Source organism: Xyrauchen texanus, chromosome 27, assembly GCF_025860055.1.
Source record: "Xyrauchen texanus isolate HMW12.3.18 chromosome 27, RBS_HiC_50CHRs, whole genome shotgun sequence".
NCBI lineage: Eukaryota > Metazoa > Chordata > Actinopteri > Cypriniformes > Catostomidae > Xyrauchen > Xyrauchen texanus.
The window spans coordinates 901717-924382 of NC_068302.1; the positions used below are offsets into that span (position 1 = coordinate 901717).

General features: G+C 39.3%; 1 protein-coding gene across 8 annotated transcripts in view; it reads right to left on the reverse strand.

Annotated features, from left to right (window-relative positions):
• Positions 1-22666, reverse strand: part of LOC127620635 (E3 ubiquitin-protein ligase MIB2-like) — a 120961-nt gene that overhangs the window by 38902 nt on the left and 59393 nt on the right. For 7 of the 8 annotated variants that reach the window (XM_052093828.1, XM_052093827.1, XM_052093832.1 and 4 more), the window contains 5 exons: positions 17063-17169; positions 13888-14082; positions 13655-13797; positions 13213-13320; positions 960-1064 (listed from right to left, as the gene is read on the reverse strand). In XM_052093828.1, coding sequence (XP_051949788.1) covers positions 960-1064; positions 13213-13320; positions 13655-13797; positions 13888-14082; positions 17063-17169 — 658 coding nt within the window. The remainder of the gene's footprint in view (positions 1-959; positions 1065-13212; positions 13321-13654; positions 13798-13887; positions 14083-17062; positions 17170-22666) is intronic. The other variant, XM_052093829.1, reaches the window with a different exon arrangement.

The window sequence follows — 22666 nt, forward strand, 5'->3', positions numbered from 1 at the left end:
CCCTTGTCCAGCCCTCCTCTCCTTGAAGCTTTGTTTATTTTTTCTGTTCCTTTTCTTAGGACCCTCTGGAATCCGGTCCTTTTGAGGGGGGCTATGTCAGGTTCCTGTGTTGTCTGCCCTATGTTCTCTGTTTCACCCATCACGTTTGTGTCATGTTTCCGTGTTGTCTGCGCCGTGTTTTCTGTTTCACCCGTCACCGATCCTGTTCCATGTCACGTTTTCCCTGTTGTCTGCCCTGAGTCTCACTGTCCATGTGTAAACTACAATTCCCACAATTCCTGGCCTCTCTCACTGCCTGCACTCCTCATTGTTCTCACCTGTGTCTGGTTTAGTCTTCATTGTGTTTGTGTATTTAACCCTGTCTGTTTCTCCTTTCCCCTGTTGGTCTTTATTGTATGTAGATGCCGGTTTCCCATGTTTCCATCGTTGTTTTCACCACCGTTATCCCCGTGTATGCCTTCCGTGTCATGTTAACCCTTTGTCTGCCCTTCGTGTTTTGTTTACCTTTTTCTCATCGTGGATGTTTCCTTTTATTCATGTTATTTTGTGTTGCCCGTTTACTTTAATAAACCTTGCTGCATTTAGATCCTCATCCTGTGTCTGCTTCCACAACGACGTTACAAATTCCAGTAAAAGGAAAGTGCAATCTACATTTAGATTACATGCTAAAGGAATATATTCACTAATGTGTTTCCATCGTAATTTATGCAAATTCTGGAGATTTTGTATTCTACAAAATGAAATCCTTTTCTTTTTTATGTGAGAATGTGGATGGAAACACAGCTATTGAAACTGAACTGATCAATGGAAATATATCAAACTCAACAAAACCAACAAATTCACAACAGTGCTTAAAGTTGTATCGGCAGCCGTCACCACATATATATTGTGAATATTCAACATATTTCCCAGGCCGTGTGTGTTGTATAATATAGTGCGTGTTGACGTGAGGAACCTACTGGAGCCATACTGTCTGTCCACTCTCCATGACCGACCTGTAATCTCTTCACACTGTCAATGTCATTAAAAACCTTCACCAGCTCACCCACTGCAAACGTATTCACCTGCAGAAAGACCGACGAGAGAGAGACAGCTTTGATCAGCTGGGGCATAAAGAGGTCAGATGCTATTATAGGAACACCAACTTCCTGAAATACCCATTAGTCAAAGTCGTCGAAGGCTTTAGCTAATCGCTGTCGCAGAACACACAATCTGGCAGCCTCATCCAGTATGAACAGAAATAAACAGGCATGACCAGCTGTTAAAGGCCTGTTTTTACAAACACAGTAGACTTCATGATATTACCACTTACTGAACCAACACACAGCCCAAATTAACATTAAACATTAAACACAAACCCAAATACATACATACATGGATGGATGCAGTGTTTCTGCTGTGTCTCTGTATAGTGTTTCTGTAGTGTCTCTGTATAGTGTTTCTGTGGTGTCTCTGTATAGTGTTTCTGCAGTGTTTCTCTGGTGTTTCTGCAGTGTTTCTGTATAGTGTTTCAGCGGCTTTTCTGTACAGTGTTTCAGCGGCTTTTCTGTACAGTGTTTCTGTGGTGTTTCTGTGGTGTTTCTGCAGTGTTTCTCTAGTGTTTCTGCAGTGTTTCTCTAGTGTTTCTGTAGTGTTTCTGTGGTGTTTCTGTATAGTGTTTCTGCAGTGTTTCTCTGGTGTTTCTGCAGTGTTTCTCTATAGTGTTTCAGCGGCTTTTCTGTACAGTGTTTCAGCGGCTTTTCTGTACAGTGTTTCTGTGGTGTTTCTGTGGTGTTTCTGCAGTGTTTCTCTAGTGTTTCTCTAGTGTTTCTCTAGTGTTTCTGCGGTGTTTCTGCAGTGTTTCTGTATAGTGTTTCAGCGGCTTTTCTGTACAGTGTTTCAGCGGCTTTTCTGTACAGTGTTTCTGTGGTGTTTCTGTGGTGTTTCTGCAGTGTTTCTCTAGTGTTTCTGCAGTGTTTCTGCGGTGTTTCTCTAGTGTTTCTGTATAGTATTTCTCTAGTGTTTCTCTAGTGTTTCTGCAGTGTTTCTGTATAGTGTTTTTCTAGTGTTTCTGCAGTGTTTCTGCAGTGTTGCTGCAGTGTTTCTGCAGTGTTTCTGCTAGTGTTTCTGCTGTTTCTGTATAGTGTTTTTCTAGTGTTTCTGTGGTGTTTCTGTGGTGTTTCTGTAGTGTTTCTGCGGTGTTTCTCTAGTGTTTCTGCAGTGTTTCTGCAGTGTTTCTGCAGTGTTTCTGCAGTGTTTCTGCGGTGTTTCTGCGGTGTTTCTGTATAGTGTTTCTCTAGTGTTTCTGTATAGTGTTTCTGCGGTGTTTCTCTAGTGTTTCTGCTGTGTTTCTGTATAGTGTTTCTGCAGTGTTTCTCTAGTGTTTCTGCATAGTGTTTCTCTAGTGTTTCTGCAGTGTTTCTCTAGTGTTTCTGTATAGTGTTTCTGCAGTGTTTCTCTAGTGTTTCTGCAGTGTTTCTCTAGTGTTTCTGCAGTGTTTCTCTAGTGTTTCTGCAGTGTTTCTCTAGTGTTTCTCTAGTGTTTCTCTAGTGTTTCTGCTGTGTTTCTGTATAGTGTTTCTGCAGTGTTTTTCTAGTGTTTCTGTGGTGTTTCTGTATAGTGTTTCTGCAGTGTTTTTCTAGTGTTTCTGTATAGTGTTTCTGTATAGTGTTTCTCTAGTGTTTCTGCAGTGTTTTTCTAGTGTTTCTGCGGTGTTTCTGTATAGTGTTTCTGCAGTGTTTTTCTAGTGTTTCTGCGGTGTTTCTGTATAGTGTTTCTGTATAGTGTTTCTGTATAGTGTTTCTGTATAGTGTTTCTGCAGTGTTTTTCTAGTGTTTCTGCGGTGTTTCTGTATAGTGTTTCTGTATAGTGTTTCTCTAGTGTTTCTGTGGTGTTTCTCTAGTGTTTCTGCAGTGTTTCTCTAGTGTTTCTGTGGTGTTTCTGTGGTGTTTCTGCAGTGTTTCTGCATAGTGTTTCTGCATAGTGTTTCTGCATAGTGTTTCTGCTGGTGTTTCTCTAGTGTTTCTGCAGTGTTTCTCTAGTGTTTCTGCAGTGTTTCTGTGGTGTTTCTGCTGTGTTTCTGCTGTGTTTCTGCTGTGTTTCTGTGGTGTTTCTCTAGTGTTTCTCTAGTGTTTCTGCATAGTGTTTCTGCGGTGTTTCTGTATAGTGTTTCTGCAGTGTTTTTCTAGTGTTTCTGCAGTGTTTCTCTAGTGTTTCTGTGGTGTTTCTGTATAGTGTTTCTGCAGTGTTTCTCTAGTGTTTCTGTATAGTGTTTCTGTATAGTGTTTCTGCAGTGTTTTTCTAGTGTTTCTGTATAGTGTTTCTGTATAGTGTTTCTCTAGTGTTTCTGTATAGTGTTTCTGCAGTGTTTTTCTAGTGTTTCTGCGGTGTTTCTGTATAGTGTTTCTGTATAGTGTTTCTGCAGTGTTTTTCTAGTGTTTCTGCAGTGTTTTTCTAGTGTTTCTGCGGTGTTTCTGTATAGTGTTTCTGTATAGTGTTTCTGCAGTGTTTTTCTAGTGTTTCTGCAGTGTTTCTCTAGTGTTTCTGTATAGTGTTTCTGCGGTGTTTCTGTATAGTGTTTCTGTATAGTGTTTCTGTATAGTGTTTCTGCAGTGTTTTTCTAGTGTTTCTGTATAGTGTTTCTGTATAGTGTTTCTCTAGTGTTTCTGTATAGTGTTTCTCTAGTGTTTCTGTATAGTGTTTCTGCAGTGTTTTTCTAGTGTTTCTGCAGTGTTTCTGTATAGTGTTTCTGTATAGTGTTTCTGCAGTATTTCTCTAGTGTTTCTGCTGTGTTTCTGTATAGTGTTTCTGCAGTGTTTTTCTAGTGTTTCTGTGGTGTTTCTCTAGTGTTTCTACGGTGTTTCTGTGGTGGTTCTGTATAGTGTTTCTGCAATGTTTCTGTGGTGGTTCTGTATAGTGTTTCTCTAGTGTTTCTCTAGTGTTTCTGTGGTGTTTCTCTAGTGTTTCTGTGGTGTTTCTCTAGTGTTTCTCTAGTGTTTCTGCAGTGTTTCTCTAGTGTTTCTGTGGTGTTTCTCTAGTGTTTCTGTGGTGTTTCTCTAGTGTTTCTGTGGTGTTTCTCTAGTGTTTCTCTAGTGTTTCTCTATAGTGTTTCTGCAGTGTTTTTCTAGTGTTTCTGCAGTGTTTCTCTAGTGTTTCTGTATAGTGTTTCTGTAGTGTTTCTGCAGTGTTTCTGTAGTGTTTCTGTATAGTGTTTCTGCTGTGTTTCTGTATAGTGTTTCTGTATAGTGTTTCTCTAGTGTTTCTGCGGTGTTTCTGTGGTGTTTCTGTATAGTGTTTCTGTATAGTGTTTCTCTAGTGTTTCTGTATAGTGTTTCTGTATAGTGTTTCTGTATAGTGTTTCTGTGGTGTTTCTGCTGTGTTTCTGTATAGTGTTTCTGCAGTGTTTCTCTAGTGTTTCTGTGGTGTTTCTCTAGTGTTTCTGCAGTGTTTCTCTAGTGTTTCTGTGGTGTTTCTCTAGTGTTTCTCTAGTGTTTCTGCAGTGTTTCTCTAGTGTTTCTGTGGTGTTTCTCTAGTGTTTCTGCGGTGTTTCTCTAGTGTTTCTGCGGTGTTTCTCTAGTGTTTCTGCGGTGTTTCTGCAGTGTTTTTCTAGTGTTTCTATGGTGTTTCTGTATAGTGTTTCTGCAGTGTTTTTCTAGTGTTTCTGCAGTGTTTTTCTAGTGTTTCTGTGGTGTTTCTCTAGTGTTTCTGTGGTGTTTCTCTAGTGTTTCTGTATAGTGTTTCTGCATAATGTTTCTGCAGTGTTTCTCTGGTGTTTCTGTATAGTGTTTCTGCATAATGTTTCTGCAGTGTTTCTCTGGTGTTTCTGCAGTGTTTCTCTGGTGTTTCTGCGGTGGTTCTGTATAGTGTTTCTGTATAGTGTTTCTGCAGTGTTTCTCTAGTGTTTCTGTGGTGTTTCTCTAGTGTTTCTGTGGTGTTTCTGCGGTGTTTCTCTAGTGTTTCTGTGGTGTTTCTGCAGTGTTTCTCTAGTGTTTCTGTATAGTGTTTCTCTAGTGTTTCTGCTGTGTTTCTGTGGTGTTTCTGCTGTGTTTCTGTATAGTGTTTCTGCAGTGTTTCTCTAGTGTTTCTGCGGTGTTTCTCTAGTGTTTCTGTGGTGTTTCTCTAGTGTTTCTCTAGTGTTTCTCTATAGTGTTTCTGCAGTGTTTTTCTAGTGTTTCTGCAGTGTTTCTCTAGTGTTTCTGTATAGTGTTTCTGTAGTGTTTCTGTAGTGTTTCTGCAGTGTTTCTCTGGTGTTTCTGTATAGTGTTTCTGCGGTGTTTCTGTATAGTGTTTCTCTAGTGTTTCTGTATAGTGTTTCTCTAGTGTTTCTGCGGTGTTTCTGCTGTGTTTCTGTATAGTGTTTCTGTATAGTGTTTCTCTAGTGTTTCTGTATAGTGTTTCTGTGGTGTTTCTGCTGTGTTTCTGTATAGTGTTTCTGTGGTGTTTCTCTGGTGTTTCTGTATAGTGTTTCTCTAGTGTTTCTCTAGTGTTTCTGCGGTGTTTCTCTAGTGTTTCTGTGGTGTTTCTCTAGTGTTTCTCTAGTGTTTCTGTGGTGTTTCTCTAGTGTTTCTGTGGTGTTTCTCTAGTGTTTCTCTAGTGTTTCTGCGGTGTTTCTGCAGTGTTTTTCTAGTGTTTCTCTAGTGTTTCTATGGTGTTTCTGTATTGTGTTTCTGCAGTGTTTCTCTAGTGTTTTTGTATAGTGTTTCTGCAGTGTTTTTCTAGTGTTTCTGCAGTGTTTTTCTAGTGTTTCTGTGGTGTTTCTCTAGTGTTTCTGTATAGTGTTTCTGCATAATGTTTCTGCAGTGTTTCTCTGGTGTTTCTGCAGTGTTTCTCTGGTGTTTCTCTGGTGTTTCTGCGGTGGTTCTGTATAGTGTTTCTGCTGTGTTTCTGTATAGTGTTTCTGCAGTGTTTCTCTAGTGTTTCTGCAGTGTTTCTCTAGTGTTTCTGCGGTGTTTCTCTAGTGTTTCTGTGGTGTTTCTCTAGTGTTTCTGTGGTGTTTCTGCGGTGTTTCTCTAGTGTTTCTGCGGTGTTTCTCTAGTGTTTCTGCAGTGTTTCTCTAGTGTTTCTGTATAGTGTTTCTCTAGTGTTTCTCTAGTGTTTCTGCTGTGTTTCTGTGGTGTTTCTGCTGTGTTTCTGTATAGTGTTTCTGCAGTGTTTCTCTAGTGTTTCTGTGGTGTTTCTCTAGTGTTTCTCTAGTGTTTCTCTAGTGTTTCTGCGGTGTTTCTCTAGTGTTTCTGTGGTGTTTCTCTAGTGTTTCTCTAGTGTTTCTCTAGTGTTTCTGCGGTGTTTCTGCAGTGTTTTTCTAGTGTTTCTGCAGTGTTTCTAGTGTTTCTATGGTGTTTCTGTATTGTGTTTCTGCAGTGTTTCTCTAGTGTTTCTGTATAGTGTTTCTGCAGTGTTTTTCTAGTGTTTCTGCAGTGTTTTTCTAGTGTTTCTGTGGTGTTTCTCTAGTGTTTCTGTATAGTGTTTCTCTAGTGTTTCTCTAGTGTTTCTGTATAGTGTTTCTGCATAATGTTTCTGCAGTGTTTCTCTGGTGTTTCTGCAGTGTTTCTCTGGTGTTTCTCTGGTGTTTCTGCGGTGGTTCTGTATAGTGTTTCTGCTGTGTTTCTGTATAGTGTTTCTGTGGTGTTTCTCTGGTGTTTCTCTGGTGTTTCTCTGGTGTTTCTGTATAGTGTTTCTGCAGTGTTTTTCTAGTGTTTCTGTATAGTGTTTCTGTATAGTGTTTCTGCTGTGTTTCTGCAGTGTTTCTCTGGCGTTTCTGTAGTGTTTCTGTATAGTGTTTCTGTGGTGTTTCTGCAGTGTTTCTCTAGGGTTTCTGCAGTGTTTCTGTACAGTGTTTATTTCAGTGATTCTCTAGTGTTTCTGCAGTGTTTCTGCAGTGTTTCTGCAGTGTTTCTGCGGTGTTTCTGCGGTGTTTCTGTATAGTGTTTCTCTAGTGTTTCTGTATAGTGTTTCTGCGGTGTTTCTCTAGTGTTTCTGCTGTGTTTCTGTATAGTGTTTCTGCAGTGTTTCTCTAGTGTTTCTGCATAGTGTTTCTCTAGTGTTTCTGCAGTGTTTCTCTAGTGTTTCTGTATAGTGTTTCTGCAGTGTTTCTCTAGTGTTTCTGCAGTGTTTCTCTAGTGTTTCTGCAGTGTTTCTCTAGTGTTTCTGCAGTGTTTCTCTAGTGTTTCTCTAGTGTTTCTCTAGTGTTTCTGCTGTGTTTCTGTATAGTGTTTCTGCAGTGTTTTTCTAGTGTTTCTGCAGTGTTTTTCTAGTGTTTCTGTGGTGTTTCTGTATAGTGTTTCTGCAGTGTTTTTCTAGTGTTTCTGTGGTGTTTTTGTATAGTGTTTCTGTACAGTGTTTCTGCAGTGTTTCTCTGGTGTTTCTGCAGTGTTTCTCTAGTGTTTCTGTGGTGTTTCTGTATAGTGTTTCTGCAGTGTTTTTCTAGTGTTTCTGTGGTGTTTTTGTATAGTGTTTCTGTACAGTGTTTCTGCAGTGTTTCTCTGGTGTTTCTGCAGTGTTTCTGCGGTGTTTCTGTGGTGGTTCTGTATAGTGTTTCTGCAGTGTTTCTGTGGTGGTTCTGTATAGTGTTTCTGTGGTGTTTCTGTATAGTGTTTCTGTATAGTGTTTCTGCAGTGTTTCTGTGGTGTTTCTGCAGTGTTTCTGTATAGTGTTTCTGTAGTGTTTCTGTGGTGTTTCTGTATAGTGTTTCTCTAGTGTTTCTGTATAGTGTTTCTCTAGTGTTTCTGTATAGTGTTTCTGCAGTGTTTCTGTATAGTGTTTCTGTATAGTGTTTCTGTATAGTGTTTCTGTATAGTGTTTCTGCAGTGTTTCTGCTGTGTTTCTGTATAGTGTTTCTGCAGTGTTTTTCTAGTGTTTCTGCAGTGTTTCTGTGGTGGTTCTGTATAGTGTTTCTGCTGTGTTTCTGTATAGTGTTTCTGTATAGTGTTTCTGTATAGTGTTTCTGCAGTGTTTCTCTAGTGTTTCTGTATAGTGTTTCTCTGGTGTTTCTGTATAGTGTTTCTGTGGTGTTTCTCTAGTGTTTCTCTAGTGTTTCTCTAGTGTTTCTGCATAGTGTTTCTGTGGTGTTTCTTTAGTGTTTCTCTAGTGTTTCTGCAGTGTTTCTGCAGTGTTTCTGTATAGTGTTTCTGTGGTGTTTCTCTAGTGTTTCTCTAGTGTTTCTCTAGTGTTTCTGCATAGTGTTTCTGTGGTGTTTCTTTAGTGTTTCTCTAGTGTTTCTGCTGTGTTTCTGTATAGTGTTTCTGCAGTGTTTTTCTAGTGTTTCTGTATAGTGTTTCTGTATAGTGTTTCTGCAGTGTTTCTCTAGTGTTTCTGTATAGTGTTTCTCTGGTGTTTCTGTATAGTGTTTCTGTGGTGTTTCTCTGGTGTTTCTGTATAGTGTTTCTGTGGTGTTTCTCTAGTGTTTCTCTAGTGTTTCTCTAGTGTTTCTGCATAGTGTTTCTGTGGTGTTTCTTTAGTGTTTCTCTAGTGTTTCTCTAGTGTTTCTGTATAGTGTTTCTGCAGTGTTTCTGTATAGTGTTTCTGCAGTGTTTCTCTAGTGTTTCTGCAGTGTTTCTCTAGTGTTTCTGCGGTGTTTCTCTAGTGTTTCTGTGGTGTTTCTCTAGTGTTTCTGCGGTGTTTCTCTAGTGTTTCTGCGGTGTTTCTCTAGTGTTTCTGCAGTGTTTCTCTAGTGTTTCTCTAGTGTTTCTGTATAGTGTTTCTCTAGTGTTTCTCTAGTGTTTCTCTAGTGTTTCTGTGGTGTTTCTGCTGTGTTTCTGTATAGTGTTTCTGCAGTGTTTCTCTAGTGTTTCTGTGGTGTTTCTCTAGTGTTTCTCTAGTGTTTCTGCAGTGTTTCTCTAGTGTTTCTGCGGTGTTTCTCTAGTGTTTCTGTGGTGTTTCTCTAGTGTTTCTCTAGTGTTTCTGCGGTGTTTCTGCAGTGTTTTTCTAGTGTTTCTGCAGTGTTTCTCTAGTGTTTCTATGGTGTTTCTGTATTGTGTTTCTGCAGTGTTTCTCTAGTGTTTCTGTATAGTGTTTCTGCAGTGTTTTTCTAGTGTTTCTGCAGTGTTTTTCTAGTGTTTCTGTGGTGTTTCTCTAGTGTTTCTGTATAGTGTTTCTCTAGTGTTTCTCTAGTGTTTCTGTATAGTGTTTCTGCATAATGTTTCTGCAGTGTTTCTCTGGTGTTTCTGCAGTGTTTCTCTGGTGTTTCTCTGGTGTTTCTGCGGTGGTTCTGTATAGTGTTTCTGCTGTGTTTCTGTATAGTGTTTCTGTGGTGTTTCTCTGGTGTTTCTCTGGTGTTTCTGTATAGTGTTTCTGCAGTGTTTTTCTAGTGTTTCTGTATAGTGTTTCTGTATAGTGTTTCTGCTGTGTTTCTGCAGTGTTTCTCTGGCGTTTCTGTAGTGTTTCTGTATAGTGTTTCTGTGGTGTTTCTGCAGTGTTTCTCTAGGGTTTCTGCAGTGTTTCTGTACAGTGTTTATTTCAGTGATTCTCTAGTGTTTCTGTAGTGTTTCTGCGGTGTTTCTCTAGTGTTTCTGCAGTGTTTCTGCAGTGTTTCTGCAGTGTTTCTGCGGTGTTTCTGTATAGTGTTTCTCTAGTGTTTCTGTATAGTGTTTCTGCGGTGTTTCTCTAGTGTTTCTGCTGTGTTTCTGTATAGTGTTTCTGCAGTGTTTCTCTAGTGTTTCTGCATAGTGTTTCTCTAGTGTTTCTGCAGTGTTTCTCTAGTGTTTCTGTATAGTGTTTCTGCAGTGTTTCTCTAGTGTTTCTGCAGTGTTTCTCTAGTGTTTCTGCAGTGTTTCTCTAGTGTTTCTCTAGTGTTTCTCTAGTGTTTCTGCTGTGTTTCTGTATAGTGTTTCTGCAGAGTTTTTCTAGTGTTTCTGCAGTGTTTCTCTAGTGTTTCTGTGGTGTTTCTGTATAGTGTTTCTGCAGTGTTTTTCTAGTGTTTCTGTGGTGTTTTTGTATAGTGTTTCTGCAGTGTTTCTGTACAGTGTTTCTGCAGTGTTTCTCTGGTGTTTCTGCAGTGTTTCTGCGGTGTTTCTGTGGTGGTTCTGTATAGTGTTTCTGCAGTGTTTCTGTGGTGGTTCTGTATAGTGTTTCTGCGGTGTTTCTGTGGTGTTTCTGTATAGTGTTTCTGTATAGTGTTTCTGCAGTGTTTCTGTGGTGTTTCTGCAGTGTTTCTGTATAGTGTTTCTGTGGTGTTTCTGTATAGTGTTTCTGCAGTGTTTCTGTATAGTGTTTCTGTATAGTGTTTCTGCAGTGTTTCTCTAGTGTTTCTGCTGTGTTTCTGTATAGTGTTTCTGCAGTGTTTTTCTAGTGTTTCTGCAGTGTTTTTCTAGTGTTTCTGCAGTGTTTCTGTGGTGGTTCTGTATAGTGTTTCTGCTGTGTTTCTGTATAGTGTTTCTGTATAGTGTTTCTGTATAGTGTTTCTGTATAGTGTTTCTGCAGTGTTTCTCTAGTGTTTCTGTATAGTGTTTCTCTGGTGTTTCTGTATAGTGTTTCTGTGGTGTTTCTCTGGTGTTTCTGTATAGTGTTTCTGTGGTGTTTCTCTAGTGTTTCTCTAGTGTTTCTCTAGTGTTTCTCTAGTGTTTCTGCATAGTGTTTCTGTGGTGTTTCTTTAGTGTTTCTCTAGTGTTTCTGCAGTGTTTCTGTATAGTGTTTCTGCAGTGTTTCTGTATAGTGTTTCTGTATAGTGTTTCTCTAGTGTTTCTCTAGTGTTTCTGCATAGTGTTTCTGTGGTGTTTCTTTAGTGTTTCTCTAGTGTTTCTGCTGTGTTTCTGTATAGTGTTTCTGCAGTGTTTTTCTAGTGTTTCTGTATAGTGTTTCTGTATAGTGTTTCTGTATAGTGTTTCTCTAGTGTTTCTGTATAGTGTTTCTCTGGTGTTTCTGTATAGTGTTTCTGTGGTGTTTCTCTGGTGTTTCTGTATAGTGTTTCTGTGGTGTTTCTCTAGTGTTTCTCTAGTGTTTCTCTAGTGTTTCTGCGGTGTTTCTTTAGTGTTTCTTTAGTGTTTCTCTAGTGTTTCTGCAGTGTTTCTGTATAGTGTTTCTGCAGTGTTTCTGTATAGTGTTTCTGTGGTGTTTCTCTAGTGTTTCTCTAGTGTTTCTCTAGTGTTTCTGCATAGTGTTTCTGTGGTGTTTCTTTAGTGTTTCTCTAGTGTTTCTGCTGTGTTTCTGTATAGTGTTTCTGTGGTGTTTCTCTGGTGTTTCTGTATAGTGTTTCTGTGGTGTTTCTCTAGTGTTTCTCTAGTGTTTCTCTAGTGTTTCTCTAGTGTTTCTGCATAGTGTTTCTGTGGTGTTTCTTTAGTGTTTCTCTAGTGTTTCTGCAGTGTTTCTGTATAGTGTTTCTGCAGTGTTTCTGTATAGTGTTTCTGTGGTGTTTCTCTAGTGTTTCTCTAGTGTTTCTCTAGTGTTTCTCTAGTGTTTCTGCATAGTGTTTCTGTGGTGTTTCTTTAGTGTTTCTCTAGTGTTTCTGCTGTGTTTCTGTATAGTGTTTCTGCAGTGTTTTTCTAGTGTTTCTGTATAGTGTTTCTGTGGTGTTTCTGCATAGTGTTTCTGTGGTGTTTCTCTAGTGTTTCTCTAGTGTTTCTGCGGTGTTTCTGTATAGTGTTTCTCTAGTGTTTCTCTAGTGTTTCTGCAGTGTTTCTCTAGTGTTTCTGCGGTGTTTCTGTAGTGTTTTTCTAGTGTTTCTGCAGTGTTTCTGTATAGTGTTTCTGCAGTGTTTCTGTATAGTGTTTCTGTGGTGTTTCTGTGGTGTTTCTCTAGTGTTTCTCTAGTGTTTCTGCATAGTGTTTCTGTGGTGTTTCTTTAGTGTTTCTGTATAGTGTTTCTGCAGTGTTTTTCTAGTGTTTCTGTATAGTGTTTCTGTGGTGTTTCTCTAGTGTTTCTGCATAGTGTTTCTGTGGTGTTTCTCTAGTGTTTCTCTAGTGTTTCTGCAGTGTTTCTCTAGTGTTTCTGCGGTGTTTCTGTATAGTGTTTCTCTAGTGTTTCTCTAGTGTTTCTGCAGTGTTTCTCTAGTGTTTCTGCGGTGTTTCTGTAGTGTTTTTCTAGTGTTTCTGTATAGTGTTTCTGCAGTGTTTCTCTAGTGTTTCTGCAGTGTTTCTGCGGTGTTTCTGTATAGTGTTTCTGCAGTGTTTCTCTAGTGTTTCTGTATAGTGTTTCTGCTGTGTTTTTCTAGTGTTTCTGTATAGTGTTTCTGTATAGTGTTTCTCTAGTGTTTCTGCAGTGTTTCTGCAGTGTTTCTGCAGTGTTTCTCTAGTGTTTCTCTAGTGTATCTCTAGTGTTTCTCTAGTGTTTCTGCTGTGTTTCTGTGGTGTTTCTCTAGTGTTTCTGCGGTGTTTCTGTATAGTGTTTCTGCAGTGTTTCTCTAGTGTTTCTGTATAGTGTTTCTGCAGTGTTTTTCTAGTGTTTCTGTGGTGTTTTTTATAGTGTTTCTCTAGTGTTTCTGCAGTGTTTCTCTAGTGTTTCTGTGGTGTTTCTGTATAGTGTTTCTGCAGTGTTTTTCTAGTGTTTCTGCTGTGTTTCTGTGGTGTTTCTCTAGTGTTTCTGCAGTGTTTCTCTAGTGTTTCTGCGGTGTTTCTCTAGTGTTTCTGCAGTGTTTCTCTAGTGTTTCTCTAGTGTTTCTCTAGTGTTTCTGCTGTGTTTCTGTATAGTGTTTCTGCAGTGTTTCTCTGGTGTTTCTGCGGTGTTTCTGTGGTGTTTCTGTATAGTGTTTCTGCAGTGTTTTTCTAGTGTTTCTGCTGTGTTTCTGTGGTGTTTCTCTAGTGTTTCTGCAGTGTTTCTCTAGTGTTTCTGCGGTGTTTCTCTAGTGTTTCTGCAGTGTTTCTCTAGTGTTTCTCTAGTGTTTCTCTAGTGTTTCTGCTGTGTTTCTGTATAGTGTTTCTGCAGTGTTTCTCTGGTGTTTCTGCGGTGTTTCTGTGGTGGTTCTGTATAGTGTTTCTGCAGTGTTTCTGTGGTGGTTCTGTATAGTGTTTCTGCAGTGTTTCTGTGGTGGTTCTGTACAGTGTTTCTGTGGTGTTTCTCTAGTGTTTCTCTGGTGTTTCTGTATAGTGTTTCTGTGGTGTTTCTGCAGTGTTTCTGTATAGTGTTTCTCTAGTGTTTCTCTAGTGTTTCTGTATAGTGTTTCTCTAGTGTTTCTGTATAGTGTTTCTGTATAGTGTTTCTGTATAGCGTTTCTGTATAGCGTTTCTCTAGTGTTTCTGCAGTGTTTCTGCAGTGTTTCTGCTGTGTTTCTGCTGTGTTTCTGCTGTGTTTCTGCTGTGTTGGGCTTACTTTGGTCAGAGCTCCAGGATGAAATGTCCAGCGTATGTTGTTGCTGTACTGGACTCTTACATCTCCACGGTCTGTTATTCTGTGCACCGTCCCGGTTCTGGAGATGTACTACCAAATACAATCAAAAGAAATCAATAAGTGTTTGCTGAATATATAGACAGATCAAAGTTATTACTGAAATTTGAAACATTATTTTCTATGCACTCTGGATCACCGGTTGAATGTTTGAACTTTCATGGAGTTTTTCTCCTCCTTTTTGAAGCCTGACAGACCCTGGTCACTGTCTGCTTACATCAGACTGAAAAGAGCAGCATGAACATCTCCTCTTATGTTCATTATTTAGAACCTTTTCCTTTAAAGAGGCCATGAACACACTTCAGCCAAATACAGCTGTCACTCCCGAGAGTTTGCAGTGTGTGTGTGACACGAGAGAGAGTTTCACCTCAGCCATCTTGGGATTCCAGCCTCCATGTCCCTCCTGCATTTGTCTGAGGATGTCCACCTCCAGTAGACACTTGACCTTATCGCCCTGCTGAAAAGAGTGAGTATCTGCACTCTCCTGCCGCTGCAGCTCCGCGTGCTCACCTGCACACACACACACACACACACACACTGTCAAACACACACACACACACACACGGATGGGCCCGTTTTACTGCCGTTTATTGTGTTTACCTAATTTGGGCAGATGTTCTTTGTAGTAGAATCCTCCTTGAACATCAGACACGTATTTGAGATCCACCTTCCCCTTGTGACCTATCCTGTAGACATTTGTGCTGCCGTTGGACCATGTGACACTAGCAACACTACGACCCGATTCCTGATCCCATCCACGAATATCCACCACCTTCCCGACCTTCCCCTCACCACCTGCTCACACACACACACACACAGGGACACACGCAGGACAGGGTAGGAGTCTAAGAACAGTGTCAGCAGCTGAGGAGTGATAAGCACGTGAGAGAGGAGAACATCAGTGTCAGGTAAGTAAGATCTTCAGGTCACTTGAACCAAATCAAACATTTCACTTGATTGTGAAAACTCAAAAAAGCAAAAGCACGTCAAATACAGGTGAACATGGGAGAATATCACTACATCTGACATTATGTCCAGGTTATAGTTCACCACAAAATCAGGAAAAACATAAATAAGAAATTCGATTATTTTTTCATGAAGAAAATGAAACCTATAAAGACTATTTGAAGACTATTTTTTTGTCTTTTCAGGACAATTATGCAAATATACCCCAAATTCTCATTACCGTAATGAAAAAAAAAGGGATATAAAAATTTTGAAGTGTTTACACATCCTGGTAGCTCTTATCGTACTGGTGAAATGTTATTAATAATCAAGAAAATCATGTCACAATGAAACACTCTTAATGGTCCTTTATGCAAAATCAAATGTATTTCTTTTGAAAGGTGGAACGAAATATAACCCCAGACATGTTCTTCAGACTCACACTTACTGCCATTAACAACTACAAACTAATCAACACAAACAACTGCACAAAATATGACATAAGATGACACACAACACAGTTTCAGACCACAGATACAGAACACACAGGACTAACTTCAGGTCTACAAAACATCGGGTGTGATTGTTGGGAAATTCTGATCAAAGCAATGAACACGTGAAGAACCCTGCATGGACCTTTTGACTCATTCGGCATTACAGTCTCTTAAAGTGTGCAATCTTTACAATGGTTCCAGATCGGAACTGCACACAAGAATTTCACCTACTGTTGCACTTGTGTACATGGTAGTGTGACAATAAAGTGATTTGATTTGATTTGATCTTCACATGAGAACATACTCCGTCATTACAGGAAACAATGTTGTGGAGGATCAAATATCATGACAGTATCTAGCGCTCACATAACCACAAACAATCAATGATCTTCTGTTATAAATCTTAAGAAATACCAGCAAAGTGATGTAGCACACTTTTCTTACGAGCTAACAAAGTTACTGCAATCAAGACCGTAACATGTCTTGAGCATTGGGGGGGACCAAACCATTTTGGGGCTGGGGGTCACAGGTGTAACGGGCCTCATAATTCTTTTAAAATATTTAAGGATCTGAATGCAATCATTTTCTGAATAAAAGGCCCAAAATTGGATCATTTTTGGTTTTAAAAGATGTATTTTTCAAGACTACCGCTGTCTCTACACTGCTAGCAATTTGTCGGTTTCAGTCATCTTTTCTTTCTTTTTTGAGCTGTCCCAAAGAAAAGATGAATATCATTTGGATTTCTTTTCATCATTGATGCGTGTGTAAAATGGCATGATTGTGTCAGCTGGCAAACAAAAAGACAACACACTGAATGATTTACCCTCATGTTGTCCCTCATTGTTTTTTTCTTCCCAGTAGAATCTGAACAATCTATTCTTCAAGAATCCTAACACTGTACTCATCCATGCAAAAACACTTCATACTGACCACTGCTGTCAAAGTCCAAAGAGAAAACAATATTATAAATATACCATAAAAGTAGTCCATACAACACATAGCTGCAGAAAACTTGGAATATAATGCACGAGTCACATGGACGACTGTTATAATATTATAACATGCTTTATAATATCACTATAAACTGTTATTCTCTGGAATAGAGCTGCTTAAAATATATATTTTTATGTTCCAAGACAAAGCCCAGCATATGGGTTTTGAACGACATAAGGGTGAGTAAATGAATGAGTAAAAGTACATTTTCCATTTTTAGGTGAACTCCTCCATTAACTGTTGGCTCATCCTCAAAATAATCTGGTTTCTTGTAAAAGTAGACTCTTATGAGATGCTGTACAAAATTCAGAATTAATGAAATTATTTAGAAATCTTGAATTGATTTTAAACTATTACCTAATAATTTTGCATTAAGAATGTATGATACGGTCCTTGTCAGAGCCTAAAAGCACAATACAAGTCACAAGATTGACCATGTTCTAGTTTTAATCTGAGGGTGAAAACGCTGTACTGTGTGTTATAGATCATTGTCTGAGACAATATCAAGTGAATTTCCTAAAAAGATATTTCAGAAACTTTCCAGATAACCACTTTCATTCAGTTCCTTTACAATACACACCCATTCATCACTCTTTATCTTAAGCACTGATGCATGGCCACTTTTCAAACCATTATGTAAAAACGTAATGACAATTAGACATCGGTGCATAATGAACTGCAGCAGAACAACAAGGATATAAATTATTGGGGGACATCAACTCAATGTACAGTATAATGTGATTACAGCCCTGAGTAATATTAAGGCAAAATTTAGAGCTCTGTTAAACTAAGGGCCGAAGCAAATGCTTCTAGCTGCACAACCAGATTTCCCACATTATTGCATTCTGAAATGTGTCAGAACACAATTCTTAAAGCAATGCAAACATGTGCTGTATTCTTAGCATTGCCACAAGGGGCGCTATAGCGGGCAGCCATGTAAACCGTCTTCTCTTTCAGCTACGATCATGGTCGTGTCTAGAAGGTAACCCCCAGTTGCATAAAGTCTCGTGAAAGCCACATTGAATGTTTACACACTGTGTTTTTTTATGTTTATTTACATTCCTACAGAAACCCTACACCTACCCCTAAACCTAAACCTAACCTTAGTAACAGCGAATGAGGCTCTCACGAGACGTAGGCTGCTGGGGCCTTCTATACCTTCTAGACAATCTACTGTCATGGCGGAGCAACACCTCTAAGTACACGTTGTCAAGTGAATCTTCTAAACTGTTGACATGGAATAATAAAACATGTTACTCTAGAAGTAAAAAAAACATTCTGACTGAACAGTATCAGATGAAGTAGAAATGGATTATCTGAGGTGTAATGAGCGTGTTCCTCACCGTCCTGATTGCCCCAGTCCCAGTCAGGTCCCCGGACCACCTTCACGCCCTGGAAGATTCCCTTCAGAATGATTCTGGACAGGTTCTGTCGGGGCGTCAAGCTCACTCTGAATTTAAGAGAAAAAAGACAATTTTAAGAACATGCCCCAGTCCAATTTCACCATAAAATAAAAAAGGATTTTTGATGAAAGAAAATCAAGGCTATTTTATGACCATTAAGACAGTTGTCCATGAAGTTTGCATTGTGACATTATTTTCATGTCCTTCATTCTCATTACCCTTTATACTTCATGATAGTATTTGTTGTGCTGAGGGATGCCCGATAACACTTTTTCTCTCCCGATCCAATTTTGATACCTGAACTCTCAGTATCACCATAAATATTGTTTTAAATTGTAAACCAATAATAATTATTGTTTTATTCACTTTTAAAATTTTATTATACAATTGTAATATAATTCAGTCGTAATTTCTTTACATTAAAACCCTCTGGCTTTTATTTTGACGGCATACTCTTGGAAGTCCAGTCAGTGTCCATTTGGAAGCTAGTTCACAGTAGTTTAATTACTTCTTATAAAAAATCTGGTGAAATGCTCTTCCGTTGCAGAACCTTCCAGAAGAACATCCATCTCAACAAAGTATTGAGCAAAGGCTGTGAATACTTATGTACATGTGATTTTTGTATTTTTAATAAATGTACAAAGATTTCAAATAATCTTCTTTCACGTTGTCATTATGGGGTATTGTTTGTAGAATTTTGAGGAAAATAATAAATTTAATACATTTTGGAAATAAGGCTGTAACATAACAAAATGTGGAAAAAGTGAAGCCTGTGAATACTTTACTGATGCACTGTACCTCTGAGATGTAGTTCATGTGCTATTCACAAAATTATTGTATGTCGTCAAGTGGCTTTGAATAAAATGCTCGAGTCATATGAACTACTTTAATGGTGTTTTAATGGTTCTTTTATGTCATTTTTGGAGCTTGACAGTAACGAACATGACTAACACACAGTATCGGATTTGGATCGTGCTCGTCGGACCGAAACCCGATCCGTATAAAAGCTTCAGTATCGGAGCCTTTGCATCAGTGCATCACAAGTTTATGCCAATTTAAACTGAAAAATTAATTGTACAGTAAAACTATGTTGTAGACATGATCTATAATGAACAATAACATTTGAAAATGAACATCAGATCGCACCAGAGAATTTTGGTAGCTCAGTGTTTGGCCAAAATATTTGACTATTCTGATATTCTTTTCCCCTGTGGAACACGGAAGCTTGACCTTTGGCCTAGTTCATTTATAATATGAATTGAGAAAATTGTATTTGGAGTTCTGAATTTCTTCTACATCTATAAAAAAAATGGAACCTGTAATTTTGTAATCTGAATATTTACAGCTAATTAAAGCTAAATAAAATACAAGCTTGAATTACCGGCGTCCCTAGAACTCCCCATTGAACGAGCTCACCGGTCGTTGGCTGCGCCACGCCCAAATGACGCTCCACGGAGATCAGTAGTGGTGAAGTTTCTCAGTTACAGATGCAAAGAAGAAATCATGAAGACGGTGTGGCAGAAAAAGGGATTTGAGTACGAAGGCAGGAAGATAATTATAGATCATGACTATGCACCAGAGATTTTGAAACAGCGGAAAAAATACGGGGAGGCAAAGAAAGTGCTTAAGGATAAGAAGATACGTTTCAAAACGCCATTTCCTGCACGTCTCCGGGTATTTTACGATGGTGGGACATGCACGTATGAGTCAGCGGAGGAGGCGACGAAAGATATGGCTGACAGGGGCTTCCAGGTGAAGGTCGTGGAGCCCACGGAGGACGTAATGGAGAAGATAAAGCACCTGACGTGGCGCCGTGACCGAGCCGCGAACGGTGGACGACAGGCGGATGCTAGACCCAGGTATAAGCAGAGACTGCAGGCTTTTAGGAGGATGCCGGAGGCAAATGACTGATCCAGAAGTTTTCAGGACTTTTTTCTTTCTTTTTTTTCCCTTCTTCTTTTCTTTCAGTGTTTTAGGGTGAGATGTATAAGAAGAACTCCCTCAAATTAAGGTACAATTGTCGGTACTGTATTCTCCGAGTTGTCGTTATGGTATGTATTTAAAAGAGATGGTTGTTGACTTTAGGAGAGCACAAGGTGAACACACTCCGCTGAACATCAACGGCTCCTCTGTGGAGATCATCAAGAGCACCAAATTCCTTGGTGTTCACCTGGCGGAGAACCTCACCTGGTCCCTCAACACCAGCTCTATCACCAAGAAAGCCCAGCAGCGTCTCTACTTTCTTCGAAGGCTGAGGAAAGCACATCTCCCAACCCCCATCCTCACTACATTCTATAGAGGGACTATTGAGAGCATCCTGAGCAGCTGCATCACTGCCTGGTTTGGGACTTGCACCGTTTCGGACCGCAGAGCCCTGCAGAGGATAGTGAGGACAGCTGAGAAGATCATTGGGGTCTCTCTTCCCTCCATCAAAGACATTTACAAAAAACACTGTATCCGCAAAGCAACCAGCATTGTGGATGACCCCTCACACAAACTCTTTACCCTCCTGCCATCTGGCAAGAGGTACCGAAGCATTCGGGCCCTCACGGCCAGACTGTGTAACAGCTTCTTCCCCCAAGCCATCAGACTCCTCAATACTCAGAGACTGGTTTGACACACACGTGTCCTGAGTTGCACTTTAATTACTGTCACTTTATGTCTGCTACCTCAATAACTGCTATGTGCATAGAATACTATCTCATAGTATGTTATGTTTACGTTTTTAGAAATCTTTTTGCACTACTGAGTACTGGTCGGCGCTGCACTGTGTCTATTGTCCTGTTCATTGTCAGTAATTTGTTGTACTGTCCCGTACTTTGCACATGTTTGCACGTGCACTTTATATAGGTATATATAGGTATTTTATATAGGTATTTTATTTCGTTGTGTTGTCTCATGTGGTCCTGTGTTGGTCCTTTGTTGTTTTTATGTAGCACCATGGTCCTGGAGGAACGTTGTCTCGTTTTGCTGTGTACTGTACTAACTGTATATGGTTGAAACGACAATAAAAACCACTTGACTTGACTTGACTATTTTTGGTTAGATTCTTGTTGCAGAGAGGGCCCTCTGGCCGTTAGGGCCAGAGGCTATCCCTCCGAGTCTTATCTAGGCTCAGATAAGGTCGAGAGAACGACCTTAATATTGGAAGTCTTTTTGTTTTTGTTTAGTGATTTGATAAATTGTTCTAGAGCTTGTTCTGTTAGGCTCATGGTTGTGTGTTTTTACGGTGGCATAGGGGGAGTACTGGGGATAGTAATAAGAACAATTAGACCTAAAATATGGCTATACAAAAAAACTTAAAGTGGTTTCCTATAACGTGAATGGTGTTCTCAACCCAATAAAAAGAAGTAAAATTATAAGTAAAATGAAGAAAGATAGGGCGGGGATAGTTTTCCTGCAGGAAACCCATCTGACAGAAAAAGAACATGAAAAACTGAAGAGAAATGGCTATAACCAGGTATATGCTGCTTCATATAAATCAGGCCACAGGAGAGGGGTAGCGGATTTAATATCAAATCAAATCCCATTTCAGAAACAGTCAGTGATAAGCGATAAAGATGGAAGATATGTCTGGGTTAAAGGAAGATTAGAGGGAGTATTCATTAGTCTTCTGAATATATATGCACCCCCTGGCTCAGATTGGACGTTTTATAGAAAATTGTTTGATTTGATGGCATCAGAGGAGGAGGAGGTTTTAATCGCAGGAGGGGATTTGAACCAAAGGTTGGACCCTCAATTAGACACCTCAGGGAGGGGAGTAAAAAAGAATGTGATTCCAAATAAATTTGGAAATATGAATTAGGTATCATGGATGTATGGAGAGAACTGAATCCTACAACCAAGGACTACACTTTTTACTCTTCTCCGCATAAAATATATTCAAGAATAGATTACATCCTAATGTACAATAAAGATAGACATATGGTGGGGAATTGTGAGAATGGGGTGGCTGACTTATCTGATCATAGTCCGGTTTATGCAACTTTGGCTTTGACACCTGAAAAAAGAACAACATTCTGGAGACTTAATGCCAGTATATTAAAAGGAAGTATTAAGGAAGAAATGGAATCGGAAATTCAAAGATATTTGGAGAAGAAGGATAATGGGGAAGTGTCCCCACCAGTACTATGGGACGCGTGTAAGGCGGTGTTAAGAGGGAAAATAATTGCCAAATCTGCTTATTTAAAAAAATTGAGGCAAAGGAATCTTGAGGCATTACAATTGGACCTACAGAAATTAGAACAGGAACATAAAGAAAGGCCGAATGACAAAACTTATCAGGAAATTAGGATTACAGCTCAGGAAATAAACTCTTTGATTTCTAAACTCAAAGTGAGTAAGTCCCCGGGAGCAGATGGATACTCCTCAGAATGGTATAAGTTGTTCAGGGAATCATTAATTCCAATGCTAGAAAAAACGTTTAGCTGGGTGTTAAAGAATGGTGAAATACCATACTCATGGTGGGAAGCCATAATTTCTGTAATCCCTAAAGAAGGCAAGGACGAATTGGACTGTTCCAGCTATAGACCTATTAGTATCCTGAATCAGGACTATAGACTTTTCACTGCAATATTGGCTAGACGTATTGAGCTGTTTTTACCGGGTATTATTCAGTTGGACCAGACGGGATTTATTAAAGAAAGACAAATGCAAGATAACATAAGAAGGGCTTTACATGTGATGCAGCATATTAAAAAAAAATCACACTGAAGCAGTTGTGATGGGAATGGATGCGGAGAAAGCGTTTGACTCTGTCTGGTGGGATTTCCTTTATAGAGTGTTCAAAAAATGTAACTTCCATGATACAATAATTAGGAAAATACAAGCCTTGTATACTGACCCAACGGCCAGGATTAAGATTAATGGGAGTTTATCCAATTCTGTTTCATTAAGGCGTGGATGTAGGCAGGGTTGTTCAGCTAGCCCCCTTCTCTTTGCAATTTTTTTGGAACCACTTAGCCAATCCATAAAACAAAATGCACAAATACAAGGCATAGAGATAAAGGGGACATTTCAAAAGCTTGCACTATTCGCAGATGATGTCCTAATATTTTTGTCTAATCCTGATACATCCTTGCCAGTACTCATGTCAGAATTTGTAAAGTTTGGACAAATGTCCGGCTACAAAATAAATGTTCAGAAAACACAAGTCCTCACTTTCAATTATAGCCCCTCTGACGCGATTAAAGAAAATTATGAAATTAAGTGGAATTTGAAATCAATGAAATATCTTGGAATTGATTTAACAAAAGATATTAGCCAATTGAAATCAGCAAACTATGACCCATTAATATCCGAAATAAAAGAAGACTTTGCAAGGTGGAATTTAATTCCCTTTATGACGCTTACATCTAGAGTTGAGGTGGTCAAAATCAAGGTTCTTCCCAGGGTGTTATACCTGTTTCAGAATCTTCCAGTGGAGATACTGGATAAGGAACTTATAGAATGGGACAAAATTATCTCAAGATATATCTGGCAAGGAAAACAACCTAGAATAAGATACAAAACACTACAATTATCTAAGGCGAAAGGGGGCTAGCT